The following is a 26,295-nucleotide window of genomic DNA, read 5'->3' on the forward strand; positions in this document are numbered from 1 at the left end:
GCTTAAGGACATCTAACTAATACAGTTGACATTTTTCAATCGAGTTATTACGATTATAGAAATTCGCAAGAGCCAAGTGTAACATATAACTCGTAGATATTATATTATTATTTGCTAGTACCTGTTTATTAATTTTATAAATTACAAGTTACTCTTTATATTATCTTTGAATTGTAGAATTATTTTCCTACTCAAAAGGGATTCTAAGAGATGATCTAAGCAGAAATTCTAAGTAATGAGGGATTCTTAAAAGGTAAGCTTTATCGCGTCGAACTCATTTATATTGAAAACGATATACCGAATCTTCTTTCTTCTTAACTTTCACCTAGTGGTGAGTGAGGTGAATCAAGGACGGACGCTTATGCTCTCACATTACTTAATTATTTATACACTTTTATATGTACATGCACTTACGCATCCTTTACGGTATATTTAATCTAACTAACTTCGCTTTACGATATTTGCTAACCGACTTTCTGTACTAGTTTCTCAAATGCTTATATTTGTACTTTCGAACATGTTCATTCATCATCGGTCTCGAAAAATTAAGTAAATACAGAAATACAGTCCCGACGTAAGAGTATGATCGGATTTATATTGTAATATACTTCGACTTGAAGTTGCTATGGTTAGAAATTGGTTGCAATTGCCATGGTACAATATCTGGATGTGTGTAGCTATGTGTAGGTATGTTTACGTGCCAACAGTTGCTGTGTATATCGAGTGAAGTTTGGAATTCAATTAGTAATTAAACTGTGGACTACAATCATCGAATTACAAAGTAATTCTTAATTCGTATTTGTGCATACACGTTCGATCTTTAACGTAAGCGTAAATCTCTTTGAACTTTTTTTTCTACTTTTATCTTATCAATTCTCATTTTATTTCTCTAATTTGTATATCTTATAAATGATCTTTATTCGTCTTGTATCATTTTTATAATTCGCGATAATTCCCTTATTTATTTGTAACGAGGAACTTTTCTTTTTTAAGAAGCTTCTACTTTTGCCAATTATAGTTAAATCATAATTTTGTGATGAGCAAACGAAGAAGAGCAGTTAACACTGGATAAATATGAACGCCTCGAGCGACAAGAATACACACTTCTCTAATTATCTCTGTATTTATAAAGCATTATAGACTATTTTTACACTAGTTCTATATGAAAAAAAAAAAAAATTATTTACTTTTCATTATTTTATATATTGTGAACTAAGCTGAATAATGGACACAATCATTTATATGAATAAAATTCTTTTTTATATATTTATTCCTTTTATTTACAGAATTTGTATTTGTTTGAAACATGAATGTATGAATTTATGTGCTGGAAATAAATTTATTTAATTATATGATACGAAAAGAGCACTGTTGTTTAATAAAATACGATTAAAATAATTAAGTCCTCTGTAAAAGCTATTACACAAATACACTATACATTTACAATAAACAATATCAAATTTATTTGAAATAAAAATCTAATAGCCAGATAAAGGCTTGAGGTATATATATTGTAGAATAAGTGATGTACAGACTTCGTAAGAAAGAAAATTGCCATCGATAAACACATCAAATATAGTAATAGGAAACTTCCCGAACTATCACTACATTTTACCTCATTATTAGACAATTGAGGTCATCTCATCTTCCACTTATATCCGGTCCTCAAGAAATTGTTTAATTTTTGTCATTTATCGATGGTTAGTCTAAGCAAATAACATCAGATTGAATCATATCTTTGTAGAATATAGATATTTTTGCAAGAAAACGATGTATAATAAAATGAATATTGCATTGCAGATGTGGCAAAAATGTAAATTGATAAATGAGATTTTAAGTGAAATTCCTTATTATTTCATTATATTTCATATTTCATACTTTTATTTCTATGTTAATTATCAGATAATTTTCAAATTTGATACAAATACAGAATATAATGATGCATTATTATTTGATGTATTAACTTATTAACGTCATAAAAATATTAGTAAAATAACATTTTTAAAATTGTATCAAATAAGTTATAGAAAAATATGTTGTAAAAAAGGTAATGTGTGTGTGTGTGTGTGTGTGTGTGTGTGCGTGTGTGCAATATGTTAAATTTATATTTATTAAATATATATTATCAATTTAGATTAAATTCATTTTATAAGTAGGATTAAATACCAAGCACATTAATCATATTTAATGACTATTATATTTAAAAACTCATAAAGGAACCTATTAAATGTAATAATCCTTTACAATAGAATCTATATCATTTAAAAATAGTAGAATAATATTTACGACAACTAGAATGATAATAATGTTGAAAATGATATGGAATTATTACGCAAATTTATTAGAAGTTACTACTCGATTGCCCACGAATACAAACGAAACTCCTTGGTTGGTCTGTATGTATTGGTCTGTATCGTGATATTCTCCCACTTGATTGCAAATCTTATGATATTTAGTATTAGTGACATCCGATAGAGATGAGATCAAGATCAATTTATGAAACTACAAGGATAACGGAAGGATTCCAATCAAAGCCAACTGTTGGAACTTATCAGAGAGCTCCGAGTCTTCTATACTTTTCTGCCACCTACCCTTCGGTAATATTTGTTTTCATTTTTTTTAATTTATTCAATTTCAAATAACAAAAAAATAAAAAAAAAAAATAAATATATATATATATATATATATATATATATGTATATGTATTTGCGCGTGCATATACGTGTGTATATAGTAAAGTATCAGCAGCTCCAATTGATAATATATATTGCATCATTCAATTATTTTCTCTGTAAACAGCCAGTTACCAGAGAAAACAGTTTCATGGACTTTGAATGTATGGGTATGTATCCAATTGTGGGACTTTGTACTTACGGAGAAGATAATACGGCTAATTGAATAAAGGAGTAACATTTCCGTTTTCCATAATCATATGGAAAGTAGATTTTCAAATCTAGCATGATAATTTAGTTTTATGTATTTAAGTGAAAATGTACAGCGCTATTATACATGATTTATTCATCTCGTACGCAGCGAGTTAATTGATAATATTTCATTACAAATGTGTGATAGAAATACTTAATACATATAGGCATTTAGATTGTATTTGTCAGCTAAAATTTATTCATTTAGTCTTCATAACGATTCATAAAAATCTCTATATTTTCATTATGTTTAATCATTTATCTAAATTTTTTTTCTTATACACTTTAATATTCCTTTCTCTCTAATGTAAAGTATTAAAGATATTAATAGTTTCTAATATAGTAGTAAAGGATTATGAGGAATTCATATAAAGTGCTAATATATTTGTTAAAAATTTATAAGGATTTCAGTAAGTCTATTTAAACTACAAAAAGAAAAAAAATATTTTGCTTTGAAATCTAATTAAATTAACAAACAAATAAAGTAATTATATGGATAGATTAATTTCTCTTGGGATGAGATTAAGATTATAAATTTAAGTGGTACCCGTTAACTTCTTTTCTTCTCGTCTTGTGCGTGATTGACACGAACTTTAAAAGCGTTTATCCGTTTGAAGAGTATCGCGATAGATAATACTCTGCTGTCTATTATTGTTATTTACCAATAATGTATAAATTCATAATGACACTGAAGTAAAATTCATAATGATCCACGTCAATGTTCATAGCACTATTTCTTCCTCGTACGTTAATCAAATTTCATAGATCATTATAAATTTCGAGTATGAAGACCGATGACATTAATTAAAGGAAAAGTTTCTCATACTCGCGATTATAATTTGATTTTGCCTACATTGACGGTCGCCGGTTGAAAAACTAGCGCATCTTGGACGAAACAAGAATCAGTGTTCATCCCTTATCATTCGATTATTCGAAATATTCGATTATTTACTTGCGGGCCGATTAATTAAAGGCCATCATGACGGCCCATCCCACGAGTAATTCATCCCAAAAGAACTAAAGGAACATGTGCGAACGTTCAGCGTCTTGCCGATTTTACTAAATAACGAATCTACTAAATAAGCAGCTATTTCGGAAAATGTCGAAGTCAACGAGCTGTCGAGAATGGAGTATCTCGGGGACCACGGAAATCCTCCGGCTGAACGTGCCAACGTACAGGACGCTCGGTGCGCGTTAATACAGTCAACCTGGAAACAAACGTATCGCGCTCCGACGTACGCGAAGCGATACCCGACCCATCTGTGCCCCGTTGCAGTTTATGCAGTGGATGGCGGGAGGCGGGGCCTAGTATAAATATGTATTGAGCATGAATACTTGAGGCGATGCCCGACTAAATGGCCTTTGCAGCTCAACGGCAGCCTTCAATGCCCTGTATTTACTTCCTCGGCTGAATGAATAACTCTGTTAAAGCCGAGCCCGGTGCGTATTGTCTTCCTCTGTATCTTCGCTGTAACTTGCCAACAGTTATTAATATATGTGTGTGGGTGAACGCTTAATGCGAGTCGTACGTTCCGAGCTCCTGCACAAAAGCGCTCTTGCGATATTTATGAGCGCAATGCAAGAGGTTTAAAAAATTGTCTGTCCTGCATTGTCGGCTATAAGTGATTGCGAAGTTAAGCTGATATTTTAGGCAGTAATCCCTGAAGTTTTGCGGCATTTGCAGATCCATTATGCAGGTTAATTGGATATAAAATATGCAATTATACGCGCAAGGTGCAGTTTTCGAATAATTTTGGCTACTTATTTTTATTATAGTACTGCCGAATGAAAAGTTTATGCGCTTTGAAGCTAAAGTGTAATTAAGCAGTCGGATTTCATTAACAGGATAGAACTTGGGAGGAATTAGTGTGAAATTATTATACTAGCATTAATCGAATTATAATTCGCATTTCCGTTAAATTACATGGAATTGAAAGTAACATTTGATTTTTAATCTCTTTTTGACATTTTATTTTCTGCCGCGGATAATCTAGTGAAGATAAATGAAATGTTTTTTTTTTTTTTTTTTTTTTTTTTTTTTTTTTTTTTTATATATATATATATATAAAATGAAAGACAGCACAAGTATTGTTAAAAGTGTTGGATTTTTATTTCAATGTGTAAATTTTGGTTAAATAATATCCCTTGTGGGGCAGGAAGGAATAAAATGAAACAAATGCGAAATAATAAAAGGGACAAGAAGAGAAAGTAAGACAGAAAGTTTTCTCTGTACATGGAAAATCCTCGATGTTTGACAGTGGGGCACATTTGTGAGTACGTTGTCGATGGAGAAGTCAAAAGCATAAACGCTTAGCAAAAGTATTTCAATTTTACAACGAAGCTTCTATTTCCTGTGCGAGTACCTACACCATATTACCCGAGCGTAAAACAAAGTCACTTCTGTAAGATTGCTTTGCGTAATGGTGTATGCATGCATGTATGGAGATGTAGAAAGCAAATGAGCTTGAAATTATGTTTGAAGATACTGAGGGAACGGTAGATTGCATAATTGAAGATTTGATCACAAATGAAGATTATATTATTATATAATAAAAGTAGTTAGATATACGAGTACTTTTCTTTTTGACGGATTTGCACGGATTTACTTAAATCTCGGGAATTAAGTAATATAATAAAGAATTTATCGATACAATCAAATATAGATACACGGATGAATAAATCTTGTCGGCATAAGTTGTTAATATGTTCTATGAAGTAAAAGATAGTTTTATGCTTACAAGAGCTGATATATGATGGAAATGTTTATAAATAGTAGATATTTTTTTTTACACGACGTATGTAAAAGAGTATGAGGGGGGGGGGAATGTTATTTTCATTTGTTTATCCAATTCTATGATATTCATGAGGAAAGATAGCTTTTTTTATAATTAGAAAAGGCGTATGACATTACTTTGGTATGTCTCTAGTAACTTTTACAAAACAGATGCACAACATTTTAATATTCAACTCAAACTTTTACTACATTATTGGATAAGATTGTATTGCTGGTTTTTTGGAAATTTTCGTTTACAAGAATCAAATTAATTTTTTTAATCTGTATTATATCAAGATTAATTATTCTTATCAAATTAGTATTCTTTCATAAATAATGTTAATTTAAACAATTCATAATATAATATACCTTGACTCGTTTAATGGATTATAATTTTCCATCACAATTGTACAACTTTCATTCCTTAGCCTCATTATAAAGATAAAAAGTTCTTATTACATTAACATTATTTCTTATTTTTAGAACATTTTTTATTTAAAATCGTTTTTATAATTAATTGTTATACATATTCCTTGATATAAATCTATATTATTTAATTTTAATAATCAATTTTATTATATTATCCAAAGAAAATGCTCGATTTTATTTATACATACACATTAGAATTAGATATTTTGAAATAAAAAACTTTGTTACAATGTAAATATTAACTAGAAATAAATATACTTATTTATTATTTCTAGTTATTTATTCAACTTTCATTGGCATATTATTGTAAATATAAACATTTATAATTTAAAATACATATCATGAGAAATTGCAATGCGTTTAAAAATTATATTAGAAATAAGTTAAAGCAAATTGGATATAATAAAATAATTTCAGAACCTGTACAAAGATGTAAGTATTTGTTTACAATTTAGAACGGAACATGCCATTTTCTTGAAAAGTTTGTACAGTTTAATTTTAACTTAATTTTATCACTTTGACTTGCATAATAAAGAACGAGCTCTTGCACAATAATACCTGTCAAATACAATAAACCCTAATTATCAAAAAAGAAACAAAAAAAAAAAGAAAAAAAAAATAGAATTTTTTTTATCCTGCATTCGTATTATGAGAATGATTTATCATTTAAAATCTTAAGTAGCGAATAATCCTAAACTCATCATGCAACATTTAAATTCAGTATTACTGTTAGCTCATGTGTTATTCACTATTCTCAAGAAATTCTATAATATTCTTGTCAACGCTATAACGCAATAAATTATCTTCGAGTGAAAATTCATTAGCAGATTGGTATGTGAAGATCGCATAGGCGCGTGCTTTCATGTTCAATTATCTCGAGAGCTGTGGAATTCGTGTTCATATAGAGTTAATTTTATTAAACTTTTTTACTAACTACCTAAACGAGATGACTCACTCGCCTTCATTCGCCGTACGAGGAATTTACCGTTCCACGCAAGTTGCATCGATAACTTACCTGTGTCAGTGCTTCCGGGTAGTAGAATTGATTCGTCCCTATACCAAGACGTGACGGTGAGATGCTCTTTGATGTCCTCGCGGGCGGTGCACGACAGGACGGCATTGTTTCCTTCCACGACTGGCGAACGATTTACCCGAACTTCGTATCCAGGCACCGTGAGCACTGCAACGTAAAGGCCAATTTTCAATTAAGTGAGCTATGTAACACGGGCACAGCGTCAAATGTGCAAAGAAAAGAAGAAGAAAAAAGAGGGAAACAGAGGTTAGCGAGGATTTAGCGAGGATGGCATCGGAAGAAGAGCCATGAGAATAATCTTTTTTCGGGCAGATAGCTAGGTTATTGAGCGAATTCTTGCTTCTGCGAAATGAAAATAATGCTAATGTAACGCCTCAGATACTTGAATTTAATAAAACGTGAGATTTCCTCGCAGCTGTGAAGATTGGTAGAGAGTATGAGTGGGGCACGGGGAAGGAGGAGCAAAGAGCTCGCTATGAAAATAGATTTTTGTATGCTTGTCGTTGAATGCTGTCTTCGTTCTTATTTCCCTCTTCACTCCACGCTCAACGCTGAGGAAGCGGCAGGACGAAAATTGGAAGTTTCGCGCGCAAATTCTCTCTCTCTCTCTCTCTCTCTCTCTTTCTCTGTCTCACTTTTCTCCCTCTTCCCCTCCCGCTCGACCCTCTCGCTGACGTGCGCTCACTCTCTCTCGCTCTCGCTCTTCCCAAACATGAATATATGTCTGTGCCCTTGTGACTGCGTGTGTGCGCGTATGGGAAAATGAGCGTTAGATCATAAAAGGAGCGAGCTAGAGATAGTTCATCTCCTTTTTCTACCTGCATCCTTTTCCCCCTACTGCCTACCCGTCGATAAAATAGAGAAAGGGACGAGTTGCGGCAATGGTGGCGTTACGACAGCTCGGAATGAAACGAAATGTGCAAATGAAGCCAATATGCGCTCCGTTTCCTTATCTGCTCGCTCAGCCAACCGACTTACGATATTTCTCCAGCCAACTAGCTTTTCCATCTCTCCCTCGCGCGATCTTCATTTATGCTGTGCTCTATCGTTCGCTTTCTCATCTTTAGCGAAGAAAAAATCTCGAACAAGACCGCAAGATGGAAGCTTATTCGCAATTATGACGAATCACTGCAAGTCATTTGATATTAACTCAATAAGGCCTTGGAATTGAAAAAATTATTCTATAATGATAAATATCTATATATATATATATATATATTTTCATCGCAATAAGGGTAATTTTCACTTAAATAACGTGATTTACCTTGCAGAGTGCTTCTAACGCGATTTGAGATAAGCAGTTTCTTTTTCATTACCAAATAACATCTGTAATTTAGGATTTTACTTAAGCTTATCATCTATTTATTGATTGTGTATCACTTGTTATATTGTCCTTGCGAATTTTAATATAAATTATTTTTATAATATGCATCGTTCAACATTTATGTGATGAAGTAGTGAATATTTGAGCTTCATTTTCACCTTTTACTTCCTTGATTTCAAGCAATATATTTTATTTTTAGAATATACTACATCTTTATAGCTTTATCCAATTTATTAGCTTCATTCATCCAACGTATATTTATTTACTTATTTTCGTTTCTAATCAAATGTGTTTCTCGTATCACAATTTCTTGAGGTTTATTTGCAATTATCGATTATTTATTTTTGTTCCAATTTTCTTTACTCATAAATTTCAATTTCACCCACTATCACTCTTATAATTTGATTTTTTTCTTCACAAAATTGCACACCAATAGACAATCCATTTTTCATCTTCTATTTTATCTTTTATAAATTTCTCTTAAAAAACTACTTTTTATATATAAAAAAAAAAAAAAAAAAAAAAAAAATTTATAAAAAAAAAAAAAAAAAAAAAAAAACAATTTATCAGCTTATATCTGTGTTTTATCATTGAAAAATTTTCCTTCTGTAATTATGTTAATTTTAATTGTTAAATTTTATAATACGTATCTCTTTAATTAATTTATGCAAGTAATAATAATAATAATAATAATAAATTTTATTCAATTTATTAAACATAGATTTTTTCCTTACTCTTTGTATCTTAAAGTTTAAAGCATCTCTCTCATTCTATTATGTAAATTACTTTTCTTCCTTTTACTCAATTATTCCCTAATAATTTTTTCAATCTTTATCCATATCAAATTTTAATAACTTTTAGTTTAGTCCCTTACCAGTTCCTTTATTTTTAAATAATTATAAATCTTTTCTTTATAAATTATTCCTTTACGACAAGCAATATAATTAATTATTTTTAAATTATTCAAACTTTTTCTCAAAAAAAAAACTCTATTTGATTTTCTAATTTAATATTTATAATTTGAAAATAATAATATATTAATAGAAGTAATAGCCATAATAGTCATATAATCAAAATATCCTGTCATTCTTAATTTTCAATATTGTGATGGAAAATCAATATTAATACAATAGTGAATATTTTCTCGGGGAAAATATTAATGGACTGAAAATAAGAATCTGTTTTGTTGAAATGTGCGATTCATAAATACGAGTGTAAGAGTCTTGATAAAATCATAACTATATCGTGAGAAATGGAAAAGAAAATTCGTGAAAGATATCGGTCGAGTAATACATTTATGCAAATAAAAAAAAAGAAGGATTTATATAAGTTTAGTTGGGAAATGGAAACATTAATGCTTTTGTTCATTCGGTTATTTATAAAATTCACTCAGACTCAATAGCAATAAATGTATTCGTAGCGTTTTTACTTTTTTCTATAATGCATTAATTAATGATAAATTGTATAACATTGATATATATATATATATATGAAAACATCTATTTATTATTTATTAATTACTATTTGGGAAATTTTATTTTTAGTTTTCAAATACAGATCATGTAATTATGTAATAAATTAAATAAATTCATGTATTTATTTCAAGATTTTTTAATTATTTTATTAATTATTTAATTAATTAATCCTTTTATTTTTATAAGGTAAAAATTTGTTGTGTGCTAATTATCTAAATTTAATAAAAAGTATATTTCTATTAGTGTATGGTAAGATTAGTAAGGTAGAAATATTTTAATCATCGCAATGTTTGATTTTCTTTCTCTGATCAGACGGCAAAATAAATTATTTTTATTCAAATTTTATACAATAAAGCTTTACATATAAATTATCTCTTTAAAAAAATATATAATGAAATATATGATAACATTTATGGTAATATATGTTCAAGTTAAGAAACACACACACACACACACACACGCACACACACACACACACACACACACACACACACACACACATATATATAAATGTATATAAATAAAAATTGTCATTGCTATAATTGGAAATATAGAGTTTTGGAAAATGGCAAAATATGAATATGTTAAATTTAATTTTATATTGTATGGATGAAATTTAGACATTAGTCATTATAAATTTCTATCTACTGTGATTTTTAATACAAATGCTAGTAATGATTAATACCAATACACCAGTGACAAAAATATTTAAAAATTTTTACAATATTACCGACAATGTGAAAAAAAGATCAAAGAAATATTTTTAAATTTTTGCTCAACGAAACTGGATATTGTGGAAGCTTCCAAAATAATTTTAACAATTTGTTTAAACTATAAGGTATTTCTATATACAATAAATGTACGTTAATTATAATAGTCGAGAATTAATTTGATAATACAATTCGCAGCACAAAATTAAATAAAGAATTTTTGAAATGTAGCAATTCGAGGCATTTATTATATTTTTTCTCTTTGAAGAAATAGGTGGTAGCATTTTTTTTATTTAGAGACGCCATTGCTAGATGAAAAAATTATAAATTTTACGTTGATGCGTGGAATTTATTATTATAGTAAGAAATCTGATAGCTGCAAGTACTAATCCTTTTTATAAATGCAATACATTCGCATTATTATTTCATAGGCTATGGGTGTTTAAAAGATTTTCTAATCATTCATAAACGTGTATACATTGCTACTCTGGTAACTAAATGTCACCACTCGCATATCGTTTTACCCTATGAATGATTATACCGTGTAATCGCTTGCGAAAGCTCTCGTCATTTCGTTATATTAAATTACGGTGCTGATTCAGCCATAGATGCACGTAATTCAATAATTCTGCGTTACTACCCTGGATATTTTGAATTCTGCTATTGTTACGGTGACACTGTGGTTATAGAAATTGAATGCTGTTGGTGTTGGAACGGTATAAGCTATACTGGAGAAATAGATATTTCAAATAATTTAATTTATTTTTTAGCATTTATCTATAAGCTTCTGTGTAGTAGAGTTATTTAAAAATCCCAACTAATTAGCTAGCGATTTGTAAAGTCAATTAATAATGAATAATAGCACTTAGGAGAAATGTATTAGAACTAATTCGGAATTAATAATTTGAAAATTGAAACCAGTTATTACTCCCATATATTTTAAGGTTTTAACTTTTTTTTTGTCCTTTTGTCTAAATTATTGACTTTAAAATTATTTTTGAATTTTAAATATTACTACTTATTTTTCTTTATAAATATCTAATGTGTGTAACTTATGATTTTTTCATTAAATCTTCACAGAGAAAGTGTTTTTACAATAGGATATTATTATGCAAATAATACTTATTGCAGTTATATTACGTCATCATTCACACTATAATTCGATGCATTGAATATTTTATTTTACATTATTATGACTGAATAAGTGTGAGATTTTGTGGGTAATATAAATCGGCTTTCTTTTTATGTAAAAATCAACAATTGATTAAAAAATTGACTAAAAATAAGAAAAATATATAGATAAAATCATTAATTACATTTAAATAAAACGTAATAATTCTATTATTGAGAGAATTTGATATAATATAATATTATTCATAATGGATATTAAAAGTCCTATTGTTTTGAAAGTTAGTGTACTTACTGTAGCATTTATCAGTAATATCATAATTTTCTATAAAAGTCTTTGATGAAATTATTCAAATTTAACCAATAATTAATAGGTTTTTTTTTTTTTTTTTTTTATATTAAATATTCATAATAGAATTTTTCATACACATAAAATAATCATATTAAAAAGTGACCAACGAATGCTTGTAAAAATATAAAAAAGTTAATATTGCTTTATAAGCGTGTGTTTAATAATATTGTTAACCAAAAATTTCATATTATTATTAAAAATAAATTTTTCAATATGTTCGTAATATCAAAATTTTAATACTTAATGATTTAATTATGCACATGGCATATTATTTATGAAAATGTCGTATATCGAAAAAGTATAATCTTGCACATTATTAGTAAAGAAAATAGTTTATTACAATTCACTGTTCATATATAATAAAAATTTTTTAATATTCTGCTCTGAATGCTTACAATGTCATTTCAATTTATAATTTCAATATTTGCTATATATATATATATATATATATATATATTCAATTCAATATAAATTCAATTTTTATCCGATATTTATAAGAAAATGATCAATTATTACCAAATATAAAAAATTGTAAGATATAGCCTATCGATAGAGTGGAACGTACAGTACAACAGAATAATCCTTTTTTATGATAATGTATTTACATTTTTGAAGCGACGGTAGATTACGAACACGAATATTTAATAATAAATGAAAATGGATGTACTGTAAAATTTATGCTTTTAATGTATAACGAATATTTTAGCAATCCGATAAAATTTAAATAACTCAACGTATAATATAGGTGTACGCATGTGTACAGTTGCGTATGCTTTAAGAATTTAATATTGTAAAAGTAGGTAAAATGACACGGACTATTTGAAATAAAATAAAAGTATATGCAGCCGGCTTTAACTGCATTTTACGTTAGGCATCGCACGGGCGAGTCAATCAAGCTCGTTCGTTTATTTTTATAGTTCTCAATTAGAGATTCATGGCGTCGAGGATCATTCGAAGGATTGGAGATCGAAGTGAATATTCCCGGGCTCACGAAATACCGAACAAAGCGAATGAAAAAAGGGATATATGCAAGGGAGAATCTCGACGAGTGTCTCCCCGGTACGAGAAGAATAAGACTCGAAGAATAAGCGGAAGAGGAGTTGGTGGACTTGTTGTCGAAAAGCCGTGCGCGATACCCGAGTGGCATCCCATCAGACGCAAAGATACGCCATGCAGTGACAAAAGAGGAGGTGGGGGGGTGGTAGGGGGTAGGAGGCAGAGCGGCAGGCGACAATGAAGCCTCCCCTTCTCTTCCCTTGTTTTCCCAGTCGTGGCTCAATGTCTTTGGAAATAAGTCCTTTGGAGTGTGAAACAGCAGCGGACCGGTCGAGGACCGATGTCATTTTAGATAAGTTTCTTTCCCCGGATCACCTTTCACTCGCATGTAAAGAATCTACGAGCGAGTGGCGGCTGCCAGGCCGGTCGAGACCACTCGAGAGGGTCGCTCGAGAGTTTGCTCGTCTAACTAGACGCCCCCATCATCTTTTGCAACACAGGCCTAGCGCGTGCGACTCGCTACCGCGGCACTCAATTCGTTGCCTTTCTCCAACTACATCCGTCCCACTCCCTCCTTCCTTCTCTTCATCTACCTATCTATCTATCTATCTATCTATATATATATATATATATATATATATATATATATATCACTCTTTCTCTCTCTCCCTCTCTATTTGTCTCTATCTCCATCTCCATCTCCATCTCTATCGTTATTTTTTCTCTCTCAGGCGACAGCTTTTTGACAAATCTACCTTAAGGCACTCTCTTTTAACGAGTGCTAAAGGGAGATGGAAGTGCAGGAAGACGCGCGCCATCCCGATGAAAAATCTTGTGAAAACTAACTCCTGCTAGTCGCGATGCGAGGATGATAAGGAGCGAATGCCAAGTGTGCGTATTTACCTTGACGCGCACCTTTTGAGAAGAAAGTACGGACCATTTTTCTGCTTTTATTAGATAATCAGGCGCAATCAGACTCAAACGGTTGCTCCAATAGTCCGTCGACCTCATTCGAGATGCTCGTACGGGTTATAAAGTTTTTATTTCGTTTACCTGAAAATGTTGAATGCTCTTTGCAATTTTCTGCGACAAAAGAGTAATTGCTTTTCACAATGTGCGATTCCAATTCAAAAATACAATTAAACGCGTTGATCATAGAATACTGAGAAAGTAGAAGCCTTGTAAAAAAAAAAAGAAAAGAAAACTACATTATTAATACGTTCATTTATATTATTTATATTATTTAATTTTATTGATAATGTTGTTATTATCATCATCATCATCATCATAATCATCATCATCATCATCATCATCATCATCATCATCATCATCATCATCATTACCGACGTCATCTTTATTACTATTATAATTATCATCATTATTATAATTGTAATTATTATTGATTATATGATTATCGGAACGTATTTTTTAAGAGATTGTCCTGTCATTTTAGCATAAATTCTAATTGTAATTGGCTTTACTTAATATAACTACATAAACTATAGACTATAAATAAGATCGGATTAAAAAAATCTGTGTGTCGCAGCAATAGAATATCGTTGCGCAATATCTCGTAAAGAGACATTCGTTGCGCTAGTAATATACATTTTTCAATACCCGCTTCGACTTTCAATCGACCAAACGATTTACATTTGAAATCATATAAGCATAAATAAGCAAGTAAGCAAGAGTACTTGAAAAGAGTACATTTTATATAATATGGATAATTCGGGTAGATATAAAGGCGGGGGCGGTCTCATGAATGTTGGCTCGTTCGTTTAAATAATTAAACGCGTAATTACTAGTAGCACCACATGTTTTAATGAAGAGTCACAAAAGAGCAAGATGAGATGTATAGATGTACAAGAGGTAGAGATGAAAAAAGAAAAATGTAGAGATATGAGAGAGAAAAAGAGGAATGGAGAAAAAAAATGACACGCGTTCTCTTAGTTATAGACGTGTTCATCTACAGCAATCCTCTTGAAAGATGAAACGAGAAAAGAGAGAGAGAGAAAGAGAGAGAGAGAGAGACAGAGAGAGAGAGAGAGAGAGAGACAGAAGTGAGAAATACATGTGGTAGCAATGAAAACGCGGGCGTTGATTCATTTTATAATTTTGCGGCAATTTCGAGTTAACCAATTACAAATTTTAAAAGAGTTCATTCGGATGGTGTTGATTACGAGGAAGGATGTTCCAACTCTAAAATATCTTATACGATCTTACGTTTTAAGACATACGCAAGTCATGTGTCCGTGGCGAGATTAACGAGGAGTCATTTCGATTAATGGTCTGCTCGCGTAGGATATCGAGGAAATGTGTAGTGGAAATCATTTGGCTGATGAGGTACAAGCTAGCTCGAGTGAGCGATTAAAAGAGATGGAGAATTTGAGAGTGAGAGAGGGGTGGGAAAGAGCCGAGTGTGGTAGTGAGGCTAGTACCAAGAAGAGTGCTTTCGCAAATATAAATATGCTTTGGTGTCCTCGGGTGCCGAGGGTTGAGAACGTACAAGGGTAAAAAGCAGAATTCGATATGATCATTTGAAAAGCAGCCATTTAAACGTTACCTCACGTACGTTCGTCTCATCTCTCTCTCTCTCTCTCTTTCACATACATATGCAGTGCACTTAACTTGAATCCCTACTTGTAAGCGTTGGTTAAATCGAATATACATGAGAAAAATCTTATTTTTACATGTAACCAGTATACCAATCTGACAACTTATTCTCTCTCTCTCTCTCTCTCTCTCTCTCTCTCTCTCTCTCCCCCGTTATCTATCTATCTATATATCAATCTATCTATTTATCATATTTGTCAATCTCCATCGCTTGCCGAGTCTACTTGACTATTTGTTTACGTTATCCTCTCGCCCTCATTCTCTGTCTATCTTATTTATTTTCAAATATTCACACATATTTAAAGAAAGTAAGAAATGTGAGTAAAAAATCAAAGTAGTTTTGAACTATTCTAAGGCTATTGGAGGTGAAGGCAGAAAGAGAAAAAGAGTGGAGAAAAAAAGTTGGGCAGAATTTGGAATAAATATATATATTTAGTTATATTTCTTATAAAATCTCAGTTTGTAATGCCCTTATTTATTTTAAGGATAAAGTAGTAAAACCAGTAGAGTATCTAACTCTTTCTCATCAAATTTCTCCTTATTTGACTTTTGGATTTTTTCTCTCTTCGTAGGTAAAAAAGTTCAATATCTTGGTAAAATCCATTGTAATAATTATATAAAACTATATATTGGAAAGTAAGCATTGAATTAATTTATTGGCTACATCTATAGAATGGCTACAACCGAAATAAATTAGGTGGACGATAATGTTACACATCTTGATTTTTTATCTCTATTTAATACGTTAGTCCCTAACATTACGCGACCCTTATTTGTTTTCGTTTTTAAATTTAAATATTATGCGTAGTATAAAAATTGCTATTTTCCTCAGTATTTGAAATAATATTTTAAACGATCTTATAAAAATTCATTACAATATTTATGTTATTATCACATAAAATGTTGTTCATTGCATAGCCTTCTGACGAGCGTAATTTATCAAAAGAGCAATGAAAATCCAATGATTTTATCATTGTAACAAATTGGTCAGTACTAAATGGTAGACATAAAATTTATGAAGCGTGAACGATAGAATGAAAAACATTTCGGTCTCTACCAATACGGTTCTGACATTGTCAGTGCGTGTTCAGTTTTATCGATATATGTATTTATTCAACTTTTATTCTCCATTCACGATATAACTATCTTTATTATTAAATAAAAAATTAGGAATCGAATTTTTCTTCTCCTGTCTCGCGTGAGTTGAGTCATAGATTATCTATGGTCTGTGACTGATGTTCTCTGAAACAAGCGAATCTCCGGGGGCACGTCCGTGACGTAAGCAATATTAGCTCCACGATGCGTTTACACCCTGCGTGCAAATATATATGTATGTATATATATATATATATATATATGCGTATTAGAGGAAATGTTGAAGAGAGACTAAGTAGGTGGCGAATTTACCGATCACGCTCGAGGGAAAACGAAGGATGAGAGGCGCAAAGGTCGGAAGAGAAATCGAGGAATACGGGGTCAGGTACCCAATGGGCGTAGCGTATATCTATATCGCGCGCATTCTCGATCTCCCTCTCGCATTCTCGCTCTCACTCGATATCTCATTCTCTCTATTTCTGCCTTGATCCAAAAGAGACCACGTCGTAGAATGGAGGTCCCATGGATGCTTCGCTCACCCGATTACCTTCTCCCTCGAGATCGTAGGGGCACTTCGATTGGCACGGAAATCGAAGGATTTACAGGTCGTGCTAGCTCCGCTCTTTCTCCGCGCACTCATATACTCGCTTAGGTGGAAAATAAGCAGCGTTATTGGTGTCGGAGTCTGATGCACCTCGTCATCTCTCTTACGAGTACCTTTTCTTGATATTTGTCATTTTAAACGAAAGCATTTCATTTAAATAACGGTAATTGCAGAAATATCGGTCCATTAGCTTCTTGTGCTATTTCACTTGCTACAATAACTAATTTTCAAAATGTTTTCACAGTCGTTCAGAACTGGTTGCGGAAAATGTCTGCTTGTAATAATATTACAACATATATATATATATATATATGTATATATTTCTTATAAGAGTTAAGGCGATATTACTTTATATCGTTGGATTGCACAGTATGGAAGGGTTTCCGAGGCAAGAGTAAACCGTAGATGCTCATATTTTTTTAAAAATGAAATGTAAATAATGGAAATAAAAAATATGCCGAATAAAATATCCTTGAGTCATAAAATTAATTGAAATAATAAATATAAATTATCCATGTGAATTATGCGTTAAGATTGAAGTATAAGGGTCTCGGTAATTGTTTTATCATCAAATTGAATAATTTTTCAGAAACTTTATCTCATTCAATAATTTTATAATGCCTACATGTCGTAAAGTCGGATATCTTATTCGATGAATTTAAAATAATGAAGTGTTGGACCCCAACTGTTACGATTAATTTTAAATAGATGGTCCAATAATTGGTGCACGTCGATTTTCATTCGGGTAATCTCTGCATAATCCTAGATCATCATTCGGAGGCTTAAACTAATCGTTGAAAATCCTGTGATCCTAAACAACGTTGTTAAATAGCGAGGGTACGAAAAATGACGTCCTCAGTGTGATTCGGAGATTGTTGTTCGGGCCCATGGGATATGGGAGGGTCAGGGGAGGTGAGGCATGTATTGACGGCCATTACCTGCCCGAAGAGTAACCTCCCTCGAGAGGATGGTGCCGACGGAGTTGCTCGCCCGGCATCTGTAGCGGGCATTGTGAATTTCGGCGCGGAAGTCCTGCGCCAAAAATGGTGGAAAGTAGAGTGTGCCGTTGCCCAGCAGCTGCCTGTAAGAAATGTAATAGAAAAATATTAAAAATTTACAATTTAGCATAGCCCTCGGGTGAAAGGACGAGGACAAGAATTTTAATCATTTCAATATTTGTTTTGAAGCGTAGGAATCTTGCTCGTTATTCAGCAACCACGCGAATCTTAACCTCCACTTCAATTTGAAAAAATAATGCACGAAAAGTTTTAGATTTTCTCGTTTATTCGCGAATGTATGAACGCGCGGAGCATACTTTTGTATTTGCTGTAAGTGCACGTGCGCAGCAAAGTTTTTTTTATTACTGTTTTTCCTTCGCACGAGCATGGCGAATTGTAAAGTGTATCAATTTAATAAAACAGTCATGGATATATAGCATTAAATATAGTTGGTAAAGGATAAAGATTGTCCAGAAATTATATTATTTGAATGTTACAAGCTTGCTATAGTAAAATTTATATTTTAGCTGTAATATATTGGAATACGTATGTTTTTCTCTGCTTACGAATATCAAATTCAACATATTAGGGTAATTTGATCTCACTCTTATCAAAATTTACAGGATCACTTATTATTTCACTCTTATTTTATCATTATATATATATATATATATATATATATATATATATATATAAATTTTTGTTGGTATAATTTATTCCATTTTTTCGGTTCATATGCCTCTCCCGGAACCAAAATACATTTAAAAAAAGTGTATCGATATAACTACATATTTGCATTATTTAAAAGATGTCTATATGCTTGAACATATGAATAGATATATTCGCTTTTTATATTCTGCTGAAAAAGTGATACATATACGTGATCAGTGATACATACTAAATATACCATTAGATATATAATAATGTCAGAATGGTGTACTGGTTTTTATTAATTTTTGTTTTTTTTTTTGCACTCTTTTTCGTGCCCTACATTTTGTATTTAATACGGAAGTAACAGGAGGAGGCAAAATGAAAGAATCGCAATGTCGTCCGGAAAAAAATGTAAGAAATTCGTGCTTCTTGCTACTTTGAAGACAGTTTTCTATGTATTTGCGAGAAAAATAGAAAGAGCGATGAAAGGGATAGAATGCACCTATTGCCTCGTCTTTTTCCGCCTCATTCTTGTTCTCGCATAGTCGTATTTTCGTTTTGGAATTCTCCGCGCGTGCCTCCATCTTCTCTCTTTGTTCTGTTGGTACATGGGCTATCATTTCTCATAATAATGCAATGCTGTTGCCAGACCGTATGGATAATTTATAAATCTGTATCATATTAGCAAATTTATAAAATGCCTAAACTATTATTTGCCTAGAGGTCGGAGCTAATTCATTTCTCAATCAATATTTAAGGTAATTGTCCATTACTTCATGTCTTCTAAATTCTTTACATATACCAACTTATTCATCACATAGTTTTAAATAACTATTTATTTTCTACTTTTTATAGGCAGTGGTTGTTTTTTTTTTTTTTTTTTTTTTTTTTTTTAAAAATTCCAAAAAAGCAAAGTAAAATTCATAACAACATCGATACATTTGATTATTAAAGTTCGTAATTTAATGTATGATCGTGTGCTTTTAATTACAAGTTTTACTTAAAAAAAAAAAAAAGTAGAATCTTTAATTAAAAGTTTGAATCATCAACTATTACCGTGTGAATATTTTTAATTTTTAAATTATTCGTAACGTCTACATGATATTCCTTTAATATTTGCGTCATTTAAATTATTTAAATTATTTGTATTTTCAACATTCTGCATTTTTAAAATTCATTAATTCTCATTCCAATAAATTTCCAGTGATCATAAAATTCACATGGATTATGATGTATAAATTATGAATGCGTTATTGTATATTAATAAAATAACATTATTTAATATTTCTACGAGTACAATACTTTTTATTAGTTACTATTTGCCAGAGAATATCATCGAAATTATAATGGATTTAGATGTGCGTTTCTAAGTTGTTTTGTTTATTCAACATATTGTTTTATATCGATAAAACGTATTCGCGTGTATTATATAAGCTTTTGTGTTGCTACAGCCGTAACAATGTTTAGTTCGACCTCGTTGTTTAATCTTTATAAAGTTAAGTAGGCACTTATTGAAAAAGTAAAGAAAAAGCGAGACTTATATGAGTCTGTTTGATAAAAGTCTAGTGACTGCATTGTAACCTTATATTTAATTGACTGTAATAGCCTTTGGGTATTGAAGCCTTTGTCATTCAAATAATAATATTTCCATCTCGTAAGCTACAATCTTCAATAACGTCACCTACAATTCCAACTACGCTGATAAAATACCGAAGAAATTGTTGCCACTTAAATTTGAATACGCTCTTTAAATATGTCAGTTGCAATGCACGAGAGCCGAGTACATATTTATGAGTGTAAGTAAGGAAGCTATGGTACATGCAAAAAATGTATACAAAGTGCCGAGTAAAGTCGCATTAAGACGAGTAATGTTTTACGTATTCATTGATCTTCGCACAAATCAGAATATTAACCAAACGCACCTCGGCGAACACCATCCGAAAATATCTCAACTCCTGCTGGGATATACATGGGCAGGTCACGGAACAAGTGCCTGTCGACGCGTGGAATTGTGACAAGCAATGTGAGCACAAGCACACAATGATTTTACGTGGGGTGAAGTCAAGATGAAGGCCAAGACGGGGTTGAACAAGAGGTATAATAAGAATAAGTATGCGGCGACAATCTGTAGAGAAGTCTTGAAATTTTCACTCAAAATGCTTGATTACAAGCCACGTAATACATATGTTTCTATAAGTTTGACATTCACGTATTTTTGCAGAAGTTTATTCAGAAATATTTTACTTAAAATTTTATAATTTTTTTATTTATTAATATTTTTATCAATATAGAGACGATACATATGTTATTGTTGCTTAAATGATTAAACAATTATGTTTATTATAATTAATTTAATATTTTTATAAGTTTGTTATAATTTAAATTTTCTTTTCTTTTAAATTACGATTAGAATTATTGTCATCTTTTCTTTTTGTACGATTGGAATGAATTATTTTTTTAACATAATTATTTAATTTATGTCAATAATATTATGATTTATTTTTCTTAGATAATAACTAGCAATATTTTTGTTCAATGTATTAGAAAAATTTTGTATTATTAATTGTGAAAGATTTATTGTTAAATTAGAATGGAAAATTGCAATAAATCAATATATAACAAATTTAAGATCATGAAAAATAATTCAGTAGATAACGTGGTACTAACAAATTTCATAAGTGCAACTTAAATTAAAATATAGAACTTTATAACTGGCATATATAAAAAATAACATAATTATTAATGTCAATAATTTCACGTTAATGCAAAATAATTAATCATGCTTGTAGTAAAGTATAGTAAAAACAAGAACAATTTTCTATTGAAATGTAATACGAATAAATTCAATTGAATGAGTGGAAAAACTAATTACAGTGAGAATATAATCATTTTTCATCACTCATATATTATATTTATTATATATAATAGGTATCCACGCACACGCATACACATATTATTTCTTTCAATCACATTACAAGGAATAATGATATTCATTCTATATATATATATATATATATATATATATATTCAAACAAAAAAAAAAATTACATTTTTTTAAAAATACTTTTGGCATAATACAATTCAAAAATAGATAAATCGTATAATTATTTTATATATAATGACAAATATAATACTAACAAATAAATATTTTACTAAATAAAACATAATATTACCACAATAAATAGAGTTTAAATAATTAAGGTAAAGATAAATCAAATAAAGAAATTAATAACGAAGACAAAATTTCATTTATTAATTACTTGCCACATTACTGGTAACACACACACACACAGAGAACATATATATTGTGACAGGGGCTGTCTAAATAAATGATATCAAGAACTATATACATAAAAAAAATTGAATATAAATAAGATATTTTGAAGTTATTTTATATAAAATTCTTGTTGTCTAATTAAGAAATTCTTGTTAAAATTATAACAGATTATACAAATTTAGAAGGTAATTTAGATAGTAAAATAAGAAAATATACAAATAAAGTTTAATTATTTCATTACTAAAAAAAAAAAAAAAAAAAACATAATCTATAAACAAAAGAAAGAAGTCTTATAATAATATAATATTTAATTTTTGAAGAATCGAATCAATTTTATTTAAAAAGAAATTAATCTTCTATCTTGAAAAAAGTCACATATTTAATATATATGTATATATATATATATATATATATATAGTAGAAATGAATTTCATTTTATTTAGTAAATAGTGATTAAACCATTGTTTTCAGTTATGAATCGAACTAATATTTCAGTTTCATTTTAGATTTACTTTATCTATGTGTATACAGTGCAATGTAGGATAAAAGAATATAAAACTTGATATTTTTTACAATTCATAACAATCATTTATATAATAATAATAATAACAAATTATTTTTTTCATATTGATTACACAGTTAAACTTATTAACACTACTTAATGAGACATAAAATTTTAATAATATTAAAATCGAATTACTTAATTATTGATATAAGATTTTTTATTATTTTATCAATCATTTTTACAAAAATATATTACTGATCTATTTTGTGACGTTCGAATAATGTTAATTATTTTTTAAAATATCTTCATTTATTTCAATTAAGTATGTATCTGACAAAAGAGTATAGTATTACTTCAAGACTATGTAAATAAAATTCTATGCGTAATTGAAAAGTATTCAATTATGGATGCATTTAAGTATTTAATTAATTTATTAATCTTATTTAAACCAATGGGATGTTCTCAATACATAAATACAATTCAATTAATATATTTAGGCCCATTAATCATACGGTTTACGCATAATTACAAATTAATTATTAACTGTATATTAATTATGCGTTCAAAATATCTTATGGATAGTAAAGCTTTTAAATTAGTTTATTTTTGACATAGAAAAAAATTTATATTTATTTTCTTTATTCCAGATGTAATGATGAAAATAGTGTAAAATAAAACCGACGTCAAAACTATAATTTCCATTAAGAAAAGCAGAGAAGAAAAAAAAATAGAAAGATCAATTAAGCAAAGAAATTCCAATACTTATGTAATAACTAAAGAGGTAGAGCCAACTGACGATACAATAATTAAAAAAATATCCTGAAAGTGTAATAATAAAAATAATGTAAATGAAAGGATGTGTCGGTACGCGTATCATGAAATTCAAGAATTTTTCGAAATACTCGAACGAACAAAAATCTCAATATACAGACGCGAACGTTGATAAAAATCGTAAACCGTAATGTCTAGTAGAACAGAGAGAGGAACACAGAAAGCAGAAAAGCATGTTTAAGCGTTTGCACTTGAGCGAAATTACTTCGAGCTACTGGATAAGCATTTAATCGAAGGTGGCCACTGGAATTTTCCTCCCTCACTCCTTTTTTCATTTTCCTATCCCTCTATACGTTTTCCCTTTCTTTCTATTGTATTTACTTTTTATGTTTTTTGTTTGTTTTATTTTATTTTATTATTTTTTATTTTTTTAACGAAAGCATGGTTTTAATATTGTTTTTATCTTGTACTAGTTTCATCATCGTGTCCCGTTTCTTCCTTTCTGGCCTTTTCACTTCTATTTTTATACGAAATTTATCTCCCAACGATTTTCTCTCCCCATAATATAATTATTCCTTTATATTAATTCTCAGCATTGTTATTATATAATATATATTTTTATTTATTTTAAGTCTTCGCGGGCAGCTGTGGGTATCTTGAAAAATGGAAAATATTTGATGGCAACTATATTTTAAGGGCTAGGTTATTCAAGGATAACTGCAAGCTACGCAAGAATCAATTTTATATCAAATAAGAAAGTCTATAGCCTTTCATAAAAAAAAAGAAGTATTTTTTATCATATATCTAGAGCTAAGATAAGTAGAGAATTGGCAAACGATCGTAATGTAGCGTAAAGAAATACATTTGCAATTTTAAGGAAATGAATTTAAAAGTACATTTTAATTTTTCTCTTGTTCGTTACAACAATGACTTTTTGTTCTCACAATGAATAGACTTTAGTTCTAAAAGTTTTTTGTTTTTTATATAAAAAACTTTTAATTTTCTACTGTTACGTGTGTATGTTACATTTGTAAATATGTTACGTAATTATTAAATACAAGTTCTCTTTCATATGTAAATATTAATTATTCATATGTTCGTATGAATAATTAAATAATACTACATTTTATTTATATTTTGTTTTATAGTTGTCATGTGGATAAATCTCCCTAATATTTATGTACTTTGAATATCAAATTTTTTTATTTTAAGTAAAAAATATTTGACAATGACTAGATGAAATAAAATATTTTTAAATATAGTTAAAAATAATCGCATTTTTATTGATTACATTATTATTTCAGATGATGTATATCTTGATTTTAACAATTGCCAGTGCATTATCATCATTACATTACTTTATAACAATTAATCGAGAGGAGAAAAAGAAGTGCGTGAAATTACGATGTTATCATTTCTTTGTCCCGAAAACTCTGGATCGATAAAAATCTATTGGGCTCGATTCCGACCTTAAACAATCATTTCGCTTAAGACAAAACGACGTGGAAAATGTAAGCGAGAACCTGAAAGGGAAAGTAATAAGGTAGGAAAGTTTTGTGAACGAAGGATATAATACCCTCTGCTCGCATTCTCGAGCCGATTAAAGTGTTACGCTTTTGAAAAGCGAGCGATATAGTAGAAAACAGAGATAAAAGAAAAAGATAAGGATGTAAAGTGATAGAAGGAGACAAGTGGAGACTATCTGGGTACCGCTTTGCGGTCTGAAGGATAAGCGGAGCCTTCGCTGGTACCCGCGGGTTAAAAAACTTTGTCTTGTCGATTAACATAATTATTTTACAGGGAGTCTAAGCATCTTTGCTCTTTAAATTTGCTTCTTTATTCGTCGAGTTCTTTCGTTCCTTTTTTTATTTTCAAATCAACCAATGAATACATTCGGGGAAAACAAATCAATAGCTTAAGTATTTTCATTTAAATCTTATTTACTTATAAACACAAAATGTCTTTAAATAAATACAAATTTGTGTAGTTTATTCTAATTTGGTAATATATTTATCAGGTTCTTATATTCATCTATAAAATTCATATTAAATAAAATAGTTTATCGTAATAATCTCACACAAGTTTCGAAAATTTAACAACATTTTTGAGTGTTGATTATAGTTAAATTTAGATTATTAATTTTGTCTATTCTTTAAAATATTTGAAGGATTAGCTTGTCTTTATTAGATATAATAAATCACCGAATTCATAAATTCATAATACAATCGATAAATATAAGAGAGACAGTATTTTATTTTAAAAGAAGATGTTATTAAGTATTATAATATATAAGATATCTTTCTAAGTCTCAAAATTTTCTATAGAATTGCGTTGAAAAAGAATTATTTTATTTTCACATCCATCAGCTTTTGTAGTAAGGCGGATGAAAGAAATTGAATAAAAGCTTGACTAGTATATGAAACCCTTTAAAACCATTTTATCATTTTGATAATGTAATAAGAAAGAAAAATTAAACTGGAAATCCCAAAAAATTCCACTATTGCAATCTTCAATTATAATTGCTTTTGCTATTTGAAAAAAAATCTTTACAGTTGTCACTTTGAAAAATCATTATTGAATAAATACTTACAATAAAAAACGAAATAAATAAATAAATAAATATATATATATATATAT

At 29.7% G+C, this 26,295-nt stretch overlaps 1 protein-coding gene across 1 annotated transcript in view; it reads right to left on the bottom strand.

Moving 5' to 3' along the window:
• Positions 1-6,946: 6,946 nt before the first annotated feature.
• LOC105359002 (Down syndrome cell adhesion molecule-like protein Dscam2) overlaps positions 6,947-26,295 on the bottom strand; it is a 119,700-nt gene continuing 100,351 nt past the window's right edge. The window contains exons 4-6 of the mRNA XM_011495478.1: positions 18,395-18,537; positions 7,142-7,306; positions 6,947-7,008 (exon numbers count right to left, since the gene is read on the bottom strand). Of these exons, the coding sequence (XP_011493780.1) occupies positions 6,947-7,008; positions 7,142-7,306; positions 18,395-18,537 (370 nt within the window). The remainder of the gene's footprint in view (positions 7,009-7,141; positions 7,307-18,394; positions 18,538-26,295) is intronic.

The sequence above is a fragment of the Ceratosolen solmsi genome, unplaced genomic scaffold, assembly GCF_000503995.2.
Source record: "Ceratosolen solmsi marchali unplaced genomic scaffold, CerSol_1.0 scaffold1, whole genome shotgun sequence".
In the NCBI taxonomy this organism is placed as follows: domain Eukaryota; kingdom Metazoa; phylum Arthropoda; class Insecta; order Hymenoptera; family Agaonidae; genus Ceratosolen; species Ceratosolen solmsi.